General features: G+C 43.8%; 1 protein-coding gene across 1 annotated transcript; it reads right to left on the bottom strand.

The window, feature by feature from the left end:
- Positions 1-8,446: 8,446 nt before the first annotated feature.
- Positions 8,447-21,788, bottom strand: LOC135933153 (CMP-N-acetylneuraminate-beta-galactosamide-alpha-2,3-sialyltransferase 1-like). The gene is made up of 6 exons (XM_065471112.1): positions 21,534-21,788; positions 20,929-21,125; positions 20,647-20,814; positions 9,286-9,331; positions 9,061-9,180; positions 8,447-8,614 (listed from the first exon to the last, which is right to left on the bottom strand). Exons 1-6 carry the CDS (start codon positions 21,786-21,788, stop codon positions 8,447-8,449), a joined length of 954 nt encoding a protein of 317 aa, XP_065327184.1.
- Positions 21,789-22,172: the final 384 nt, after the last annotated feature.

Genomic DNA, 22,172 nt, shown 5'->3' with positions numbered 1-22,172 from the left:
CTGTCCTTTCTAACAGGCAAAGAACAACAAGGTACTTCATGTAGTGGTTAAAATAATTTTTTATTCGGTTCTTCAGCATTACTTAATAGTAAAGTGTTATTGGTCATCTTAGTTGTTAGGTAAGCAGACTGATTGCCTGTAGAATATACTAAGACATTTAGATAATATATTCAGGCCACTGACTTGTGTTAAATAAATTATTGTACTGGAGCTGAAAAAATATACCTAAAACATGAAGTATGAAAAATGTCTGAATATAATAACCTTTTTGTGTTGACTGTCAAATATATTTCATGTATGTGTTTTATTATGTTAACTAATTATTCTGGAGTAAAAATCATAGTGATTTCTGGTGGTCATTAAAATGTGTTCAGATTTGTCAAACAAGTGATGATTCATTTCATAAACCATTACATGCCAGTCTCTCCTACATAAGCTGCCTTAAAAAATTTAAAGCATTGGTATTGGTATTATTGGCAATACTGCCCCTGCTGTATTTACTTGATATCAGATGAATACCAAACACTGTAGTATTGCACACCACTAGCCCTACTCACACACAAACCCACTGCATTCTGCATTTTATATCCAGTGTAAAACTGAAGAAGGATCCATGACTATAAAACACATTTTCCATCTGTGGTTCCATACAGTAGTGATCTATAGATTTAATAAAGGAGCCTGTAATATCGGTTAATCTGCTGTCAGCTCACGTCAAAAGCTGATAGTGTGCAAACAGGGAAATATTAAAGGTGTGACATTCCAGTTACCCATTCTCTCAAATGATAAAATACGCCTGCTGCTCTGTAAACATTGGCAATGTCATCAAACCATATACTATATCAGTTGCGTAACAATGTCAACACAGCTGTGATTACACCAAGTATGACATTTGAAAAACCTACCTATAACTATTTATTGAGTCCTGCAAGATGACCTTCCATATTGTTGTTTTCTGTGGAACATTTTATTTGGCTAGGAAGAAAAAACAAGGTTAAGAGGATTTATTAAATTCAAAATAACTGATTATTTGGAGGCTTGGACAAGTATTTTCAAAGTATTCCTGAAATGCATCATCTGAAACACAGACACACACACACACACACACTCACACACACTCACACACAATATTTATTTAAGCTGTGTGAATTGTGAAATTGTTTAAACTGCCAGTTAAAATAAGTCAGAAAAGGGCTAATATTGTACACAACTTTATCAACACTCAAGCTACTGTCATAAAACAATTAGAAGTGAAATTTAAAGTCTGTATGGAACACGTGCAGTGACTCGCAACTGGTGCTGTCACTGGTTTGGCAAAGAACAAATGCAGGGGGGTGTGAATAACCAGAAGAAAGGGAACTAAGTGTCACGGCAAGTGGAGTGAGCCGTGTGGAGATAATAAAGGAGGATCCAATTGCAGGCACTCGTGGAGGTGCGAAGGTGGTTTATTGAAAATAAGGCCGGCCGTGCGGACAGCAGCGGCGGTGACGCAAACGAAACCAATCAGGAGGCCGGCCACGCGGAAGGCAGTGGCGGCAACAGACCAGGTCCGGAGGCCGACCGCGAAGCCAGCGGTGGCGACAGAACAGGTCCGGAGGTCGACCGCGAAGCCAGCGGTGGCTACAGAACAGGTCCGGAGGCCGACCGCGAAGCCAGCGGTGGCGACGAACTCTCTCAGGAGGCTGGCCTCGACGGCTATGACACCCAACTAGAGGCCTGGAAAGTGGCTGGCAGAGGCGAGGTGGAACAGGCCAAGCTGGATCTGACGGCAGTGTAGCAACCGCAGGACCAGACGAGGCAGGACCAGACGAGGCAGGACCAGACGAGGCAGGACCAGACGAGGCAGGACCAGACGGCAGCGTGGCCGCTGCGGAACCAGACGCTGCAGGCGACAGTGTGGAAGTAGCAGGCAATGACGCTGCAGGCGACGGTGTGGAAGTAGCAGGCAATGACGCTGCAGGCGACGGTGTGGAAGTAGCAGATGATGACGCTGCAGGCGACGGTGCGGAAGTAGCAGATGATGACGCTGCAGGCGACGGTGCGGAAGTAGCAGATGATGACGCTGCAGGCGACGGTGCGGAAGTAGCAGATGATGATGCTGCAGGCGACGGTGCGGAAGTAGCAGATGATGATGCTGCAGGCGACGGTGCGGAAGTAGCAGGCAATGATGCTGCAGGCGACGATGTGGAAGTAGCAGGCAATGATGCTGCAGGCGACGGTGTGGAAGTCGCAGGGGATGATACAGCAGACGGTGGCTGAACGGACTCCCCCGGACTGTCAGCAGACAGGAGGATGTGCTGGCTGGGTCCTCCTGGACCCCCAGCTAACGTTGCTTGAGGCTGGACGGGCGACTCGGGCCCTCCAGCTGACGTGGCATAATGCTGGCTGGATTCTCCTGAACCCCCAGCTGACTTAGCTTGAGGCTGGACGGGCTCCTCGGGCCCTCCAGCTGACGTGGCAAAATGCTGGCTGGGTTCTCCCGAACCCCCAGCTGACTTAGCTTGAGGCTGGACGGGCGACTCGGGCCCTCCAGCTGACGTGGCATAATGCTGGCTGGATTCTCCTGAACCCCCAGCTGACTTAGCTTGAGGCTGGACGGGCTCCTCGGGCCCTCCAGCTGACGTGGCAAAATGCTGGCTGGGTTCTCCCGAACCCCCAGCTAACGAGGCTTGGTGCTGGCTAGGTTCTCCTGAACCCCCAGCTGACTTTACACAATGCTGGCTGGGTTCTCCCGAACCCCCAGCTAACGTGGCTTGAGGCTGGACGGGCTCCTCGGGCCCTCCAGCTGACGTGGCATAATGCTGGCTGGGTTCTCCGGAACCCCCAGCTGACGAGACTTGAGGCTGGACAGGCTCCTCAGAACCTCCAGCTAACTTGACTTGAGGCTGAACGGGCTCCTCTGACCCTCCAGCGGAGACAGACGCTGAACCAGCGGGTACGGAGACCTCTGGCAGTGTGGACACTGGCTGGAGCTGAGCGGCGCATGGGCTCGGCTCAGGCACCAACAGTGGGATGCAGTCCTCAGAGGACTGAAAGTGTTCACCAACACCCCCAGCAGAGGACGGAGGCAGAAGGGTGCACTCACTGGAGTTCTCAGCAGGGGATGACGGCTGAGACTGCTCAGTAAAGTTCTCAGGTGAAGTTGCTGGAGCTGGTGACTTAACCTCTAGGGGTCCAGAGTTGGCTGGTGGCTGACACCAAGCCTCTGGGGAGGCCCTGGAGGAAGTAACTGTCTCTGAGAAGACCAGCTTTAGAGAACCAGCAGATGTTGTGGTGAAGTGTGTTCCCTGCTTAGAATGAGACGGTGAGGATGGTGGCTGAATGGATGAGTGGGCAGACAGCTGAGCTAGTGGCAACTGAACAACAGGTAGCGGGGCTAAGGACTGACCTACGAGGAGCGGAGACGATTGTATTGGAAGCGTAACAGGTTGTGGAGTGGCTGACTGAACTGAGGGCAGCTGGGCTGCTGACTGAACTGAGGGCAGCTGGGCTGCTGACTGAACTGAGGGCAGCTGGGCTGCTGACTGAACTGAGGGCAGCGGAAAAATAAGTTCAGAAACAGCTGTGTCAGTGGGCTTTCTCTCTTTCCCTGAATGAACCAATGCAGGAGAAGAGGTGTCCATAATATTTCCAGTCCCTAAATTCACAGTCCTCGTGTTTGTAATTCCAGGCTCGGAGGCAACAGAGTGAACACAATTGCTAACACTGAGTGTTGGCTCAGAAGGAACAGTCTTAGAGGCGATGGTCATGTGTGAGGCAGAAAAACCCTCATTATTCTTAGTGGAAACACAAAAAATTGCCCCAGAATAAACAGTCACAGAGTCAGGAGACACAGAAAAAGTGTCCGTTTCACTCACCACAGCCGGCTGCTTTGACATCCTGAAGTCCAGCTGTGGGGTGCCGCGCCGGTGACGCGAACGTCGCTTCCTCCTTTGAGACGGCTCTGACGGGCCGGGAAACTCCTCGTCCGGCGGTTTGGACGGCACGTCCTCCATTGAAGCGAGCGGGCGAGCGGTAGCGGCGGGGGGGTGAAGGTGTAGTTCGTGGAGAATGAAATCCTGAACGAGCGGGTGCAGTGAGTCCAATAGCCATGGGTGACCAAAAATTAGTTGCTGTAGCCTGGCTTCCACAGCACCGAGAAATCCCTCTCCCTCATGCTCCAGCCATAGGTTGACCAACCTAGAAGCAGAGTCCGTTATGAGCTCCCAAAGCTCCATGGGTGGGGTGAATGCTGCTGGATCCATATCTGGCTGGTCCGTACTGTCACGGCAAGTGGAGTGAGCCGTGTGGAGATAATAAAGGAGGATCCAATTGCAGGCACTCGTGGAGGTGCGAAGGAGGTTTATTGAAAATAAGGCACACGGTGAAAAATGGCAGAACCAAACAAAAGCTAAACTAAACTGGGACAAAACTAAAACTACAAAACAGCAAACCAGAACATGAAGGAGTGTAGGCAAAGGTACATGATAGGGACAATAGGGACAGCAGGGACAACACACAGATGACACACAATGGATACACAGACGGACCAGCGACTACAACAACAGAAGACACGACTTAAATACACTCAGAGAAACACAGTGAGATTACACACAGGTGGGGGACACAGCTGGAAGTAATTAACGTGACGAGACAAGGAAGGCAAACTGAAAACACTCACATAAGACACGGACTTTCACAATAAAACAGGAAACAAGAAACTATCACACAAAGACACAGACTCAACACTGAGAGGCAGACAGAAAATAACACATGGAACTCAAACTATACATGAGGCAACAAATCCTTAAACACGAATAATCAGAAACATAGAATTCTAATAATAATCAACAAAGCACAAGAGTATCAAAAAGCAACCCATAATGCAAAAATAAACCAAAACATAAGAACTAAAAATACTGGGTCAAAACTGACCCAGAACCGTGACACTAAGTGGAACTAACCTGAATTAACATGTTTTAAAACATTGTGTAGCCTATCATTTTTTCAAGCCTTTGTCTGTGTTTTGTGCCTGCACTTTGTTAAGGACACTGAATGAAACCGCTTGAATCAAGCCCTGCTCTTCCCAGTGTTGGGGAGTAACGGAATACATGTACCGCCGTTACGTATTTAAAATACAAAATATGAGTAACTGTATTCCGTTACAGTTACCGTTTAATAAGGTGGTATTTAGAATACAGTTACTTTGTTTAAATAAATGGATTACACGGCGGTATTTTCCTGTTTCATATTGTCGCGGGTCAGGACTGTTTGGGTTTTGTTTGACAGCTATGTTCTGTTGTTCCAGGCGGCAGCGTTATGGTTGACATGGTTGACATGGTTACAGGGTGACGCTCTCTCTCTGCGACTGTGTGTTTCCTGGGTGAGAGAGCGCCTATTTGTTGTTGTTGTTGTGCTAAGCTAATTGGCAGAATGCTACAGCTATAGCTCTAAAGAATGTAGCATCATGGGCAGTGTAGTCCGTGCTGCAGGGAGAATAGACTGCCATACCCGTTATGTGTCTGTGATTGCGAGGAGGGAGAAAAAGGAGAGTGGAAAAGTACGAGTTATCATTGAGCAGAAACGGGAGCTGGAAGCATGTAAATATAATAATAACCACTGCAGCCAAGAAGAGTGCCTGACGAGCCCAGTTGTAAGTAAGCTATTAAGACTCGACTGTGTTCGTGTTTTCCTCCGAAACAATAAGTTCCGTTGGAGCAGCCTTTCAACGCCTCTCTCTGTCTCAAACTTGACCCAGACAACAAAGTAAAGCAATTTTTCGGCTACGAGCCCGACACGGAACCCGACGTATTAGCCCGAGGTCCCTTTACTACGGTTCGGAGCCGCGGACCTTCAGTAATAGTAATAAATCACACAGCAATAGTACATTCATGTAGTTGTAAAAAGCATGATAATATATTAAGTAATCCAAAGTATTCAGAATATGTTACTCTCATTGAGTAACGTAACGGAATACGTTACAAAATACATTTTGGGGCATGTATTCTGTAATCTGTAGTGGAATACATTTTAAAAGTAACCTTCCCAACACTGTCTCTTCCCCAAAGGGCTTAACCATATCTCAATTAAGTTTTTAGGTATTAAACAGCAGAAAATATTTAATTTTATTTACATACCTAAAAATGCTTGTGTTTTTTTTAAATATTTTTTAAAATATTTAGGCAGCGGGGAACATTCCCCCTTAGCAATAGACGGTTTAAATGGACACTTTAAACTCTGGCCAATTTGAATGATTGCCATCTCTTTTTAATCGTTTGAGCCAACAGAATCAAGGTAACGACTGCGTGTCAGTTCCACCAATCAGAAGTTGCAAAGCAAAAACCGCATGTGGCCCAAAATTTATGACACCAGCATATTCCAGTCACGTGTCTGTAAATGGGCTGAAAATGGCATTGCTTACAGAACTGGCTCTGATGCACCGCCATTATGAGAAGTTACAGCAGCTATCGGCTACCGGTGAAAAACAACAGAGGAAACTGGCACGGTAACCCTTTGTTTTAGCTCATTTGCTATGCTATGCGTTTTTGTGGTGTTCTTTTGCAAGCTTAGCTAGCTAGCCAGGCATTGTTTCCCTGGTTATATGAAGTCGGGAGAGTTCGTAGCTTGGTTGCGTGTGTTTAGTGGACTTTTGCGCAGTAAGGTAACTTAAGCTCCTTAAGCTTTCTTCGATTACATAGATTGTATGTTGATTTTGTGTTTGTATTTGATTTTTATTTGCAATACAAATAAAGTTATTATTATTTTTATTATTTTTATCATTATTATTGCCTTTCTGTGTTTCGTTGGTTCATTGGAGAAAAGTAACGCAAATTAGTCATGTGCTGTAATGCTTGAAGCTCTCTGGTTAGTTAGAGAGACACAAACTGGTCATGGTGTGTTTTTTTTTTTTTTCTTTTTTATGCTACTGTTTATGGTGATAGTAGGGCTGCCACGATTAGTCAACTAGTCACGATTACGTTGACTATCAAAATCGTTGGCGACTAATTTAATAGTCAACGCATTGTTTCAAGCTTTGTAAGATCCTGAAAGACGCAGGAATAAGTAGTAGGATTTAAGAGTGTAATAACGGACTGAACTCTCTGACACTACAAATACAAAATAGCAATTTGTATTACAATTTAATACATGTAATGATGAAATAATATTAAGAGCTTGCTGACTGAGCAACCAAAAAATTAATCCTGGTTAAAGCATGTAATGTAAAGATTTTTTTTTTACTGATATGTTGAATGTTTAACCTACTTAACTGTATTTGATGTAACTGAATTATTGAATTGGCAAATTTAAATCTTCATGCATAAACTGACAAACATTATTAATAATAAAAAACTCTATTGTAATTGTCTTCCTAATGGTTACTATTGTTTCAAATCATCTCATATCTTTAGGGTAAAGCAGACCCTCGGATCTGTCAAAAGTTTCTTCACCGTGACTGCTGATGTCTAGACCAGTCATGCAACAGAGGCCTACCTTGGTGTGTCTTGCCATTTCCTGAGTGAATTGGAAGATGATGAGCTTCATTTTTGACACCATGCCTCTTGAGGAGAGGTATACTGGTGTCAATATAATGACATGGATGAAAGAGGTGGTAACAAAGTTTGACATTTTGCCTGCCAAAATAAAAGGAGTAGTACATGATAGTGGTTCCAATATGGTGGCAGCAATGTGACTGCTTGAGGAAAAACATAGATAGTTGTGAGCACTGAGCACAAAATGCACTTTTGTTATATTTGTTTTCAGTTTGTTGCTACGATCTGCAAATTTCATTAAACGTTTAATAAACTATCATCTTGTTTTTATTTGTTACCTTATTTGTTACCTTGTTACCACATACCTTAAACAATTGAAGCTGTAAGCTAATGATAGCTATATAAGAGCAGATGCATGCTGGTGCAATAAGCTGTACGTTTTACATCCAATGGATCCATGATCTGATTAGTCGACTAATTGCAAAAATAATCGGTGACTAGTCGACTATCAAAATAATCGTTTGGGGCAGGCCTAGCTGATAGCTTTGCACTCAATCGTTTTTGCTGCACAAAAACATTTAGTCATGGCATTCAGTCCACCAGTGACAGGAACTAACAAAATATAAATTCTTCACTCTAATGTTACTGTACTTAAGTAAAGCACCAATGCTTGAAAATTCTACTTGAGTATTTGTTTTTCTAACAACTTTTTGTACTTTTTTTAAAACTTTTTTTTTTTGTCAGTGGCAGTATCCACAGGCTCAGTCAAAACTGAGCCTGTGGATACTGCCAAACCGTTTCAGAATAAAATCTATTTTATGCAAAGTTTACCAAAACTAATTCAACTCAAAAGAGAACAAATAGATATATGTCATCAAGCTAAAACATGTACATTTTCTATCAGATCTACTACAGTAAACTCATTCTTTAATTATTATTAATGTCACAGAGAAAGAAAATAAAAAAGAAAAGAAAGATCACCATCCTCTGAAAAAAAGAATTTTCTTTTTCTTATAGAGTTCCTCAATGAATTTGTATTCTTGATTTCCAGCATGGTGTCCAGTTCGCAGACGTTTTATTTTTAATTTTTCATAATAGTGATTCCAGTTTCCATTTCGATCTGCTCCAAACCCAAACACACTGACCTGGGAATACAAATATAGTAAAATTAACGAAGGAATCTCATAAGGCTCTAACCTATGTCATCACTATAAATCGCATTTGTCGAACTACAGGCCTCGAGGGCCGGTGTCCTGCAGGTTTTAGATGTGTCCTTGATCCAACACAGCTGATTTAACTGGCTAAATTACCTCCTCAACATGTCTTGGAGTTCTCCAGAAGCCTGGTAATGAACTAATCATTTGATTCAGGTGTGTTGACCCAGGGAGTTATCTAAAACCTGCAGGACACCGGCCCTCGAGGCCTGGAGTTCGACACCCCTGCTATAAATCATCTAGGTTTGTGTGAGTGAAATACTGACTTAAAAAAAATATTTTTTTAAATATATATATATTTTATCACACAATCATTAACATATCTAATTGGTTTCCTGAATGCAATATGTTATTATAACTATGCTTTACAAACCTACCTCATCACACATGTGCAAGCTGAGAATCAAAGTCATAAAGCCAGTGGATGGATACTTGCCCTTCCGTTTTAACCAAACATGATGGACATATTTCATGAAGGCTGGACTGAGGATCATCACCTGTTAAAGATTATAGTTCAACTTATAGTGACAGTCAAGACTGATGAATTTTCTAATGAATTATATATATTTTTGGGTACCTATGCAGCATATCATACAACTCACCAAATCTTTGTTCGCTTTTAAGCCTGAGTTAGCTGTTGTTTGTTGCCTGTTGGATATGCATAAAATATATTAAATCCACCCTTTACTATTAACTTTTTCCTAGAATTTAACAATTTCAACTAAAACAATAACAATAAACTCATGCAGTGGAGCTTTGCATAGTTGTTTTGGGGTTATGTAGAGCTTGCTTTTTTCACAGAAGAAAATTTATCACAAAGCATTAATGTAATCAAAAAATAATTATCCAATTTTGGCTATTGATAATGCCTTTTTCTGTCCTATCTTTTTATATTCTTGCATTAAATTGTAGGCCTGGTGTTAATTTCAGAACCTCCAATGGCCCTTTCTTCTTAATGTCAACCCACACTGAACAGAAATCTCAATCTCTGTGATGTTTACAGGGCTTGGCATGGTCTCAAATTTCCAACTACAGGGTGGGCCATTTATATGGATACACCGTAATAACATGGGAATGGTTGGTGATATTAAAGTCCTGTTTGTGGCACATTAGTATATGTGAGGGGGCAAACTCCTCAAGATGGGTGGTGACCATGGTGGCCATTTAGAAGTCGGCCATCTTGGATATAACTTTTGTTTTTTCAATAGGAAGAGGGCCATGTGACACATCAAACTTATTTGTAATGTCACAAGAAAAACAATGGTGTGCTTTTCAATCTCAGGACGTACTACATTTCACGGATCACATTAACTCGGTGGACCGACACATCAAATTCACCAGGGAGGATATGAAAAGTGGCAGGTTAGCCTTCTTAGACTGTGAGAGTTTTACATCAGTAATGGGGGACATCTAAAAGCTGACGTGTACCGTAAACCTACACATACGGATCAGTATCTAAGGTTTGACTCTCATCATCCACTGGAGCACGAACTGGGTGTCACCAGGACGCTACAACACAGAGCGAACACCATCCCCACTGACACAGTGGCCAGGGAGGCAGAAGAACAGCACATCAAGAAGGCCCTGAGTAAATGTGGTCATCCCAGCTGGACTTTTGTCAAAGCTGGAAAGAAACCTCTGGCGAAGCGGATGGCACAACACAGAAGAGCTACCTCGTCAGGCCAGGACTCTGCAGTCTATTTACAACTACAGGCCAGTGGGCACTCTTTCAATGTTGAGGATGTACACATCCTGGACAGGGAGGAACGCTGGTTTGAGTGCGGAGTCAAGGAGGCCATTTACGTGAAAAGGGAAAGACCATCTCTGAATCGAGGAGGGGGTCTAAGGGTACATCTTTCGCCATCTTACAATGCTGTGATTGCAGCAATTCCTCAACTGTCTGTGAATGGTACTCATGGCCATTGATCAGTGGTCTTTGATCAGTGGGTTTTGGTCAGTGGTTGTTGATCAATGGTCATGAGAATTTGCATAATTATGATTAAGGAACTGACCTCCCAGCCCATTGTTCCTTCAATGGGCTGGTTTCAGTCATTATGCAAATGTACTGTTTATAAGGTTGGGGAAACCTGCAGTCAGCTGAGACTGAAGAAGTCACTTGGATGAGTGACGAAACGTTTCTCCCACAAAACGCTACGTCCAGATGAACAGATTCAACTTTTGGAGAAAATATTTAGGTATTAATGTTTCCCCCAAGCTTGCAGATCTAACTAAATTAAACCATATCCCACCTTTAAAGAAAGTAGAAGGCGATCTGGCTAGATGGAAATGTTACCCATATCACTCATGGGAAGGGTTGCCGCTATAAAAATGATGGTCTTACCAAAAATAAATTATTTATTCTCAATGATCCCAACTAAACCACCACAAGATTGGTTCAGATCTCTAGATTCATATATGTCCAAATTCCTTTGGAAAAATAAGCCCCCACGTATAAGCTTAAAAACACTACAAAAGACCAAGGATAAAGGAGGATTAGAACTACCTAACTTTCAGCACTACTTCTTAGCCAACAGGCTTCAATTTATCTCAGGATGGCTAAAACATACCTTCTTAGACGAACCTTGGCTAGATGTAGAACAAGCACTTTGCAATAATCTAGAGATTTCAGACCTACCATTTATCAGCTCAAACATCCAACGACATGAATGCTTCAAAAGCGTCAACATCAGCTCTTCTCTGACAGCATGGAAGTCTGTGGTCCCCACATGCTTCAAAAGATCCACCATCATCCCGGTGCCCAAGAACAGCAAACCCTCATCCCTGAACGATTACCGGCCAGTTGCGCTGACCTCGGTAGTAATGAAGGTGTTTGAGAGGCTGCTGAAGAACATCATCTCCTCCTCCATCCCAGACACCACAGATCCGCTCCAGTTCGCCTACCGACCCAACAGATCCACTGAGGACGCCATCGCCCACGTCCTGCACACCACCCTCAGCCACGTGGACAAGAAACAGGGTAACTATGTGAGAATGCTGTTTGTTGATTACAGTTCAGCGTTTAACACAATACAGGGCTCGCAAAATCGCTAGCCCGACGTCCCGGGGCTAGCGATTTTTCCAGTCGGGCTACCAGAATCTATCCCTGCCCTGCCCGTCGGGCTATCATAGGAAGGAAAAATATATGTCAATGCTTTTGCATTCCTTCGGAAATGTAGCTGGGTAAATATGTCATTGGCATCGGTGAACCACTGTCAATATGTGACTAGGGCTGCTCAATTAATCGAATTTTAATCTAAATTACGATCTGGGCTTTCAACGATCATTAAAAATGACTGAGCCGATTATTAGCACCTCCCTCGTGCTTTACTCTCGCGCTGCTCCGTGTGGCAAATCGAGCGCACCTCTCTGCGTTTCGAACACGCGGCACAACAATTAAGAGGAGCTAACAGAGGGAAGCTCGGAAAGCTAAGCAGAAGTTATTTGGAGAGGAGAGTGACTGCCGTTGGCTGAAAAGAGAGGTAAAAAAAACCCTTCAGTGGTGTGGAAACATTATGGGTTCGCGGAGTCAGACGTGGATCAAGTAGACATAGTGTGTAAACTTTGGTGTTGTAGCTGCACCACAGAGCGACATGGCAAAGTTCACTAAACATAGATGTTTACATTTTATTTTTTATATTGCAAACATTTGCACTGTTATCAGTGTTTGCACACTATTTTATACTATTTTTGACAATCTTTAAAGCCATTATTCAATACATTGTTATTGTTAAATAAATATCATCAAATAATCGAGATCTCAATTTCAGTGAAAATAATCGTGATTATCATTTTTGCCATAATCGAGCAGCCCTATATGTGACATATTGAAATCGCATTTGAATTTGCGCTTGTTTTTTGCTTTCACTTTGCAATCGCGCGAACTGTGTATAGAGAGCGACAGTACTGATTGGTGAGTGACGATAATTTGCGCACCAATTCCTCTGACATCGTCTTATCAATCGTTAGTTTACTATGCAAACATGACAAGTGAAATCTCCCGCAGGAAGCTTAAACATGTGAGAGGTTGATCGCGCAGAGAATCGCTGAGCGTTATGTGAGTGCGTGTGTAAAGGCAGCAGGATATATATTTTAGTTCTGCTGAGCCAAATAAGACCGGTCAGGGTGAAGAAGTGACAGCCAAAGAAAAGCTTACCACAAAACGGAAAAGTTATGACAAATCAGACTATAAGACAAAAAGAAAGTGCAGCTTTATGGTTTCATGGACAAAAGAATTTCTGTGGCTGGAATATGACAAGCTAAATAACCAGGGGTGCACATAAGTGGTCCGCAGGTGCGCATTCGCTGTCAAAATAAAATACGCGCACAAGATAAGAAGTCGCAACGCGTGTTTGCGTCCATAAGATTTTCTGGAGGAGGACAGACATTTGTTTAGAACTCTTAAAGATGTCGAAGAAGCTCCTTTAAGCAATTACTTTGGTGTTCCTCCACCTCCAAAGAAATGTCAGATGGAGTCCGAACCACAAAAGAAGCGCGTATTCTAGGAAAAGTGGTTGCAGGAGGTGAGCTGGCTTTAAACAAATGATGAATGCACAGAGATTTGGTGCAGAATATGCCGTGAAAATCCCACTCTAGCGGACAAAAACAGTGCCTTTTATATGGACGCAAACGCGTTGCAACTTCTTATCTGGTGCGCGTCCTTTATTTTGACAGCGAATGCGCACATGCGGACCACTTATGTGCACCCGTGTAAATAACATAATGTTCTGCCGGGTGTGCTGTTGGTTTCCCTCGATTTCTGAGTCGACAAGTGCCTTTGTTACTGGGACCAGTAATTTTAAGAAAGACCCCCATTAGAACCCATGAGAAATGCAAGAAATGGATTATTGCTCAGTCTGCAAATAACATACTAAAAATCAACCTGAAAAATCTGTTTAGAACAGCCTACTATGTTGCAAAGAGTGAACTACCACTGGCAAAATTTAGCAGTCTTTGCAAACTTCAAAAAGCAAATGGCCTAGATCTTGGTTCCACTTGCCTCGTACCTGTGATTTCAGTGGAAATTTCAAATTCAGGATCTGACAGACTGATTCCTGTTGTACAGTTCTTACAAGTTCATAGAAATTTCTGTTCAATTACAACCAAGTATTTGAGTTGATGATTGTAATTTTTATACAATATTGTAATTTGTGTTTCAACAATTTTTTGATTAATGTTTCCGTTACAATATTATACATTAAAGTATAATATTGTAACGGAAACAAAACAGGAAACAAAACATAAAAAAAATTGCTCCCTTTTTTATTCGGGCTACTTAAATTTATTTTGGGCTACCAAAAACTGAAGAGTCCCTGCCCGAAGGGCTACCAGGGATTTTGAAATTTTGCGAGCCCTGCAATAGTGCCCTGCAGACTGTTCACAAAGCTGAGGGATCTGGGACTCAACAGCCGTCTGTGTGCGTGGGTGTTGGACTTCCTCACTGGCAGAACTCAGGTGGTGAGGGTGGGTAGGTGTGTCTCCGACAGCATCACCATCAACACAGGAGCACCACAGGGGTGTGTCCTCTCGCCACTGCTCTACTCCCTCTACACTTCAGACTGTGTGGCCACCCACGGCTCCAACACCATTGTGAAGTTTGCTGACGACACAGTGGTGTTGGGTGCCATCTCCAACAGCGATGAGGCGGCCTACATGGACGAAGTGAAGAATCTGGCATCATGGTGCCAGGACAACCACCTCCAGCTGAACGTCGGCAAGACCAAGGAGCTGGTGGTGGACTTCAGAAGGAGTCAGCACAGAGACTACAAGCCCATTATCATTAATGGAGCTCCAGTAGAGAGGGTGCAGTCCTTTAAGTATCTTGGCGTCCACATCTCCTCAGACCTGACATGGGCTGCCCACATTCAGGCCCAGACCAAAAAGGCTAGGCAGCGCCTGTATCACCTACGACAACTGAGGAAGTTCAGGGTCTCTCCAAAGATCCTCAGGATCTTCTATACAGGCGCTGTGGAGAGCATCCTCACACAGAACATGACATCGTGGTTTGGAAACAGCTGTGTGAAGGACCAAAAAGCTCTCCAGAGAGTGATCCGTACAGCAGAACGCTGCTGCAGGATTGCTCTCCCCCCGCTTCAGGACACCTACACCAGGAGATGCCGGACTAGAGCAATGCAGATACTGAAGGACCCGTCCCATCCTGGCAACAAACTGTTCCAACTTCTACAATCTGGTAGAAGGTTCCACATCATCCGGGCAAGGACAGAGAGACTCAAGAATAGCTTCTATCCTCAAGCCATCCGGGCCCTAAACCAACCCCCCCCCCCCCCCCCCCCCCACACACACACACACACACACACACACACCCGCCCTCTCACATCATCTATAATTGACTGAGACTCTCCTCCAGACACTCAATTCCTTTAACTTTAAATATGTTTATATTGTCCATTCTGTAAAATAGTCAGATGTCTATTCATATTAATGTACAGAATTCACCTGCTTGCTGCTACTACTGCACATTCACCCAATGTATATACTATATATATATATATTTATAATGTTATTCCTCTACCCCCCCCCCCCCCCCCTTTTTTTGCACATGTTGAGGAGCGTGTCAGGATACATTTCACTGTGTGTTATACTTGTATAACTATGCATGTGACAAATAAAGAACCTTGAACCTTGAACCTTGGTGGGAGTTTCTAAAATTGACGGAGTCTTCATTAATCCCATGCAAACGTACACCTATCTGGAACAACCCTGACATATTGCAAAACAATAATATGATAAACTTTCCAGATTGGAGTGGTAAAGGAATCAAATACTTAGAACATATATTAGAAGGAACAGAATTTATTCCATTTGACAGACTAGTTACACAATATGGGATCAACGAGAAAAGATTTTTAGAATATCAACAAATTAAATCCATAGTAAAAAAGAAATTTAAACCCGGTCAAGTTGAACTACAAACACCATCAAGTGTGGTACAATTTCTTACTCTTAAAACCCCAAAATTACTTTCCAAAATGTACAGAATGCTTTCTAAAACAGATGAATCAATATCACTTCCTATTGCAAAATGGGAAGCAGATTTATCAGTTAACTTGGACCAAAACTTCTGGTCTCAGATTTGCTTAAAAACCTTTCATTTAATTAGAAATCCCAGTCTTCAGTTAATTCAATACAAAATACTACATACAGTACACTATACAGGTCATCGGATGTTCAAGATGGGCTTTACGTCTACCAACAACTGCTCACACTGTCAAACCAATTCACCGGACAATTATATCCACGCTCTTTGGTTCTGTCCACCAGTTCAGAAGTTCTGGCGCGAGATATGTGGAGACTTATCGAAGTGTCTGAAATGTAACATCCCAACTTCCCCTTTAGTGTGTTTGTTGGGCAGCTTAGATAATGTCACTACAGAAAAGAATATAGCCCATATGGTTTTCACTGCCCTATGCATAGCCAAGAAAACAGTCCTCATGAACTGGAAAAATAAAAATAATCTTAATTCTAACCAATATAGAAATTATCTAATAGATTACATTAGTCTTGATACAGCCTCTGCCACCACATCAGATCAATTTCTCTGGGCTCCTTTGATCAGCTTCATCACCTGGTGGGGGTGGGGGGTCATAGTTTGGTCCCACCTTCACTGTTGTGATTGGTGTGGGGGTAGGGACAGGCTTAGGGCGTCGGGGGATTCCCCAGGAGCGTCTTCCTTGGAGGGCTCAACCCGGGGTTGCGGTCATGGCCTGTTAAGGGCTCTGTTGGCTCTTAGGTGATGGTTTCCTCGTGGCTCCGTGCAGTGGGGCTAGGGGAGGGTCTGTGCTGACGGACGTGGGTTACTGACCTGGTAGCCTGGCTGCCCCTGGGTGGGTCCGGGGCGGGCGTGGGGTTCTGGGGGTGCTCCGTCTCCAGGCTGGGGCCCTGGCTGGGCCTTGGGGGCTTGGGTCCTGGTTGGTGTGTCGCCGGGGTTGTGGGCGAGTGGGTGTATGGTGGCTCAGCCCTGGCGCAGGGTGCCGCCAGTGCATCGAGCCACCTGGGGGGCTCTTCAACTGGTGGGGGAGGCTGTTACATCTTGCAGGAGGTCTCCTCTCTCCAGGAACTCACTCTGCAGGTGGGGGAGATATAGGAGAGGTGGAGGAAGAACTCACCCTGGGTGTCTATTGTCTTGTGTAGTCTGGAAGATGAGTGGATGACGGGGTGGGTGCAGTTTTCTCTGTGGTGGGGTCAGGTGGGCTGTCCCGGGCTCTGTGGGGCCGGGCGGCGCTGCTGAGCTGGGCCCCGGTCCGGATGGGCCTGGGCCACCTTGCCCTGGTGGGTTGTAGAGTGTGGGGGTGCCTACTGGGGTCAGCGGGGGAGCTGGCCCCAGGGAGGGACCACTTGCCCCTCCCTTCCTTCCCTCCCCATCTCCAGCTGCCTCCCTCTTCCCGCTCCACCACAATCACCCACACATGCAGGGCCTTGGGGTAAAGGTGTGTCACCAGGGTGCAGGGGAGGCATCCCCCCCTCTGTCCCCTTCTGGCTGCCTGTGCCTCAATTTTATCCCACAACTTAGACATTCACATTACTCACACTCTCATAGCACATATATATAGGACCTTGGGGGTGGGCATGCTACACGGCATCCAGAAGACCATCAGGGTGTACAACCTCACCCCTGGCGCCGTTGCCCACCTCTCAATTTTAAATACACGTAGACATTGAGGACTATCAGGAGGGGCTATGCGCTTACCTGCTGCTCTGGCAGGTAGCTCCATGCCCTCCTGGGTTTTAAACGCGCCTTAGAACACACATGCATCAACACTACATAGGAGCGGGCGGAGGGAGGTTTGGAGTCTTCACACACCCCCATTCTCTGTTGCCTGTTGGGGCGGGGGGGCTAGGAGGAGGAGTTGGCCGTCTGATTGGGGTCTAGAATGTGGGGCCTCCCTGCTGCTGCGGAGTCGGGGCGGTCTGCTTCTCTCCACCCCAGTGAAGAGGGTAACACTACCTGGGTCTGGGTGCAGTTTCCCCCTCCAGGGGCAAGGGTACCTAGACCTGGGGTATAGAGTACGCTTGGGGAGTGTGATTGTGTGTACAGTGTCTATTTATGTCTGTCTCCACGTTGAGTGAGTGCTGAGTAATTGCATATGAGAGCATGAGGGTGGGAATGGATGTTTGTATCTGTGTGTGCCTGTTTGTTTGTGTCTATATGTCAGGTCGGGTATCAGACGCCACCTCTCTAGGGACATCTCAGGCCCTCCAAGGTATGGAGGCCTATCTCCCCCCACCACTCCCCTTGCCAGTGGCAGACGCCCTCAGACATCGGTGCATTGGTGGTTCTTTGTGTCCGGGGGTGGGCGTCCAGGTACGCACCGGCTCACTCCTGGTGGCTGCTTGTCGGGGCCTGGAACCTGGGGCTCGCTCGGGTCCCTTCGGGGGTGGGGTGCCCTCGGCCTCTCGGCCTGGGGCTTGGTAACTCTGGCACAGCTGGCTGCCGGCGGAGCTCACGGGCACGTCACTGCAACCCCCCCTGGCTTCTGCTCCGCAGCTGCTGAGTGACCCCTCATCTGGGGCTCTCCTCAGCTCTTTCGGGGATAGTGGCACGGTTGCCCCTCCGTTGGTCTTCCTTGGTCTCTTGTGCTCTGGGGGCCTCTGGATGTCTGGAGCCTGGATCTCCTCCATGCCTGCTTCATGCCCTGGAGGACGGGGCTATGGCTCCCCACACCCTCTAGTAGATCATTACATGAAGTAACATTTTAAATACAAGCGCGCTCATGCTCACAGGTGTACACACGGGTGCTCACACACACAAACTACACCCTTTTTGGCACACTGTGCGCTGTCGATCTTACGTGCTGCACAATAATATTCAATATTTAGTATTTACTGTTATATTCACATAGATCATCGCGATGATGTTGTTTATTATATTGCTCTCTTTTTTTTGCTTGTTTTCTCTTTTTTCTTTCTCAACAGGTGATCCAGGTGATTGATATATCTATTTTTTGTCTGTTTTGTTGTTTTTTGTTTTTTGCCCTTTATCACCATTCCTCTTCCCCGCTGTTTTTCTTTCCCTCTTTCTTTCTCCCTTTTCTTTTCCCCAGTCAAGTCTGTCCCTCGTGCAGCAAGTGTAAATAAAATAAAATAAACAATAAAAGCAAAGTTGAATCAAACAGACCAATACGGCAAGGTCAGAATGGTCCATTTGGTACAGTAAATCCGTTGAGCATCTTTCTTTGCCTTTAGACCATAATTCTGATGGCAAATTGACGTTACTGTACTTGGCCTTAAAAAATCTTAAACTATGGTATCTAACCAGAAGCTTACTCTGGATGGTATTACCTTGGCGTCCAGCAACACTGCGAGGAATCTTGTGAGTCATTTTTGACCAGGATAAGTCCTCCAATGCACATATTAAAAAATTATGTAGGACTGCTTTCTTCCATTTGCACATTATCTCTAAAATTAGACCAAGAAGAATTCCCGTGCTACAGTTTGTACCAGTGAAAATTCAAGGAGTGGAGACTATGATCTACAAACACCCAGATGCTCATCTCAGAAGCAAATAGGACTGGTGACATAATACAGATGTCCTGTAAAGAAAGTGCCTAAGATGCCTGCATTCATTGGGGGCTGAGGTTCTTTGGTGTGTGCAGGACACTGTGAAGTATCTTTGACACTGGTAGCGCCTGTAGTATTCTATGAAGTGGTTTACTGGTGAGAGGAATCACAGTGGTCAGAAGTGCTGGTTTTTAATGGGCTGCTCCTTGAACTCCATTCATTCAGGAGGTGGGTAAGAGAGCAATGATCACTGGTGAATGCCTCTCACCCTCTGCATGACACAGTGCCCTCACTTTATGAAAATCTCTATGCAAATCTGTCTGTTTGCATAGAGATTTCTATCATACAGCATACAGAAAGTGTTTTCACCAGCATGCTTCCATCCTGTTCTCCAAAACCTTAACTGCATGTCACTGAACATGTATGAACTACTGTATCAAACTACTGTAGCACCTTTCATACAAAAGCAATTCTATGTGCTTTACAAACACAAAATGAGGAAAGCATTAGGACTAAGCAAAAATACAATAATAATAATAGAATTTATTAGTGCTGTCAGCATTAATCTCGTTAAAATGATGTTAACGCCATAACCGCATTAATGCGGCATTCTATATTAGCGAGTTAACGCGGATTGCCCCATGCATAGGGCTGCACGGCGGTAACGCATTAAGGAGCTAACTGTGCTAATGCGTTGACGCCGTGCAGCCCAACGCAAGCCAACTTATGTTAGCCCAACTCGCTAACGGAGATTTGCCGATTAATGCGGTTATGGCGTTAACGTCATTTTTACAAGATTAACACTGACAGCGCTAGAATTTATATTTCACGTAAAAGCAAAACAAACAAAAACAGTTTTAAATCCTGATTTAAAATAACTAATAGATTTTGCACGCCGCAAGTGTGAGGGGAGTTTATTCTACAATAGAGATGCGTGAACAGTAAATGCTGCCTCACCTTGTTTGGTTCTAGTTCTAGGAATATTAGCCTGCTCCTGTATGCATGAGTCATATGCTGAATGGTTCACAAATAGGTTGGAATAGGGACGGGAGCGACAGAGATCACCGGGAAAAGAAAATGTGTAAAACACCATATATCCAAAAAATAAAATGCAGTGGACACTTCTCAGTGTTTTTAACTCTCAGATTTACTTTATCTCTTTTTATGTTCAAATTCACTGTTTTTAGGTGGTTCTATTGTGCTGATATGACAACTAAATTTGACCAGCATGGGATAAATGTTGTTTCATTTTATCTTACTGCCTCTAACAGATTCGTTTAGCTCCATTTCTGCAGGAAATGGTATGATATATCTGTCAGAAAATCACCTTTTTTTAACTTGTCCAATCTTGTTTTTGCTACCATTTATTACTCTTTTTGTCAAAGACCATTGAAACAAATTTTTATCCAAATAAAAAAACACTGGTATTAACTTTGCACTGCACATACCTTTGAGTGAAGGATTGGATGAGCCACTCTAAATCATAGGTTTTGAATGGGAACAGAACAAGGTAAGTGGTGTTGTCCAAATTGGTAGAACTGTGTGGATACATCACATGATGTGTTGTTTTGGTTCCTACATCTCTTTCAAAACCTTTGGTAGGGCCACGGTTCATTCTAGAAGAGGATTTACCACACATGTTATTTATTAGGATTTATTGTACATACATACACATACGTATATATAGATTACTGCATGATATACTGTCTGTGGAGTTATGTTAACATTACCTTATGACAATATCATGAAAATCTATCAGAGGTCCATAAAATGATCCCATTAGATTACCAGAATTCCCAACTACAGCACAAGTTCTGCAGAGGTCAGGGCTGGGTCTTGTAGAACTCACATTGGGTGGGAAGATGTGAAACATCTTATCCACGGTTTTATTGTAGAAAGTATAGTTGCGTTTGTCCCGTTGTATTCGCTGACTCGAAACAAAAGCAAGACTATGGTTATTAAATTGTTGGCTTCAATACCTATATGTAACAACTGATTAGTCTGAAAGTATTGAAATTCTAATGTCATATGTCGGATTGATGATAAGGTCATAAAATTTGCATTATTTAAATCCACATTTAATGTCCAATTACTACAATGCTTACTGCATTGCAAATATTTGACTAATGTATTCTATGTTCTAAAATAGTGAAAATTCCTAAAAATTTTTAGTCTAAAAAATGTTACATAATTGGATACCTTATTTGTCTCTATATATTATCAGTATCTGACACAATCACGAGTACCTGAAATAACTAATGACGATATAGGAAAAACCTTGCGTATTACAGCATATCCTTTTTTTAAAATGTATTTATTACATTTTCATATTTACCTTCCACCAGTTAAAAATATCCTCTGATATATTGTTTGTGACTGACAAAAAGGGCTCAGGAGATGCTTCCATAAGCTCACTAAGCCATGGATCGTGTTCCATTAAACATTTGTCACAGGCACAAAGACTTGCATTGCGATAGAAGAAGGAATGCTGGTATACAGTCAAAATGTATGAATTTCCATAAAACACTCCGATGACTGTGGCAAAAATTAAGAAAAATAGGATGAAGAGTTTCATCTTCAAGGGAAGCATCTTCGCACTTTGATGTTCTTGGATTTAGTTGTGTCTGTGGATACATTATAAAGCACAGGATTTAACAATGTGGCAATACATCAACCATATGTTTCCAACAAGCAAGACAAATCGTTTTAATGATAGACTACAACTTCGTTAAAATCAGTCCATACTAGTGGTGTGGATATTTATTTTACTTTTTATTTTTATTACGTTTTTGTGCAAAGTATTGGTACGGATCAGACTTCTCAATACCAGCCTGAACTTACTTGGTATCAGATCAGAATGAAAATCAGTAGACACTGCACATCACTACTCCACACTACTGTGAATTATAGGATATTACTGTTATATACTGCCATGCCTAAACTCAGCCACAGTTACACATCATTTATGTGCACT

Source organism: Pelmatolapia mariae, linkage group LG22 (genome assembly GCF_036321145.2).
Source record: "Pelmatolapia mariae isolate MD_Pm_ZW linkage group LG22, Pm_UMD_F_2, whole genome shotgun sequence".
Classification (NCBI taxonomy): Eukaryota; Metazoa; Chordata; class Actinopteri; order Cichliformes; family Cichlidae; genus Pelmatolapia; species Pelmatolapia mariae.
Note: the sequence above shows the minus strand (reverse complement) of the source record. Positions and strands in the feature narration are given on the sequence as shown.

What these genes read in the sequence shown, in the direction of transcription:
- LOC135933153 (XM_065471112.1), bottom strand. Translation starts at nt 21,788, where the DNA reads ATGCTTCCCTTGAAGATGAAACTCTTCATCCTATTTTTCTTAATTTTT. An exon ending in ATCCAATCCTTCACTCAAAG is followed by an intron (nt 9,332 to 20,646) that starts GTATGTGCAGTG and finishes CATATCCAACAG; the next exon opens with GCAACAAACAACAGCTAACT. An exon ending in GCTTGCACATGTGTGATGAG is followed by an intron (nt 8,615 to 9,060) that starts GTAGGTTTGTAA and finishes TTGTATTCCCAG; the next exon opens with GTCAGTGTGTTTGGGTTTGG.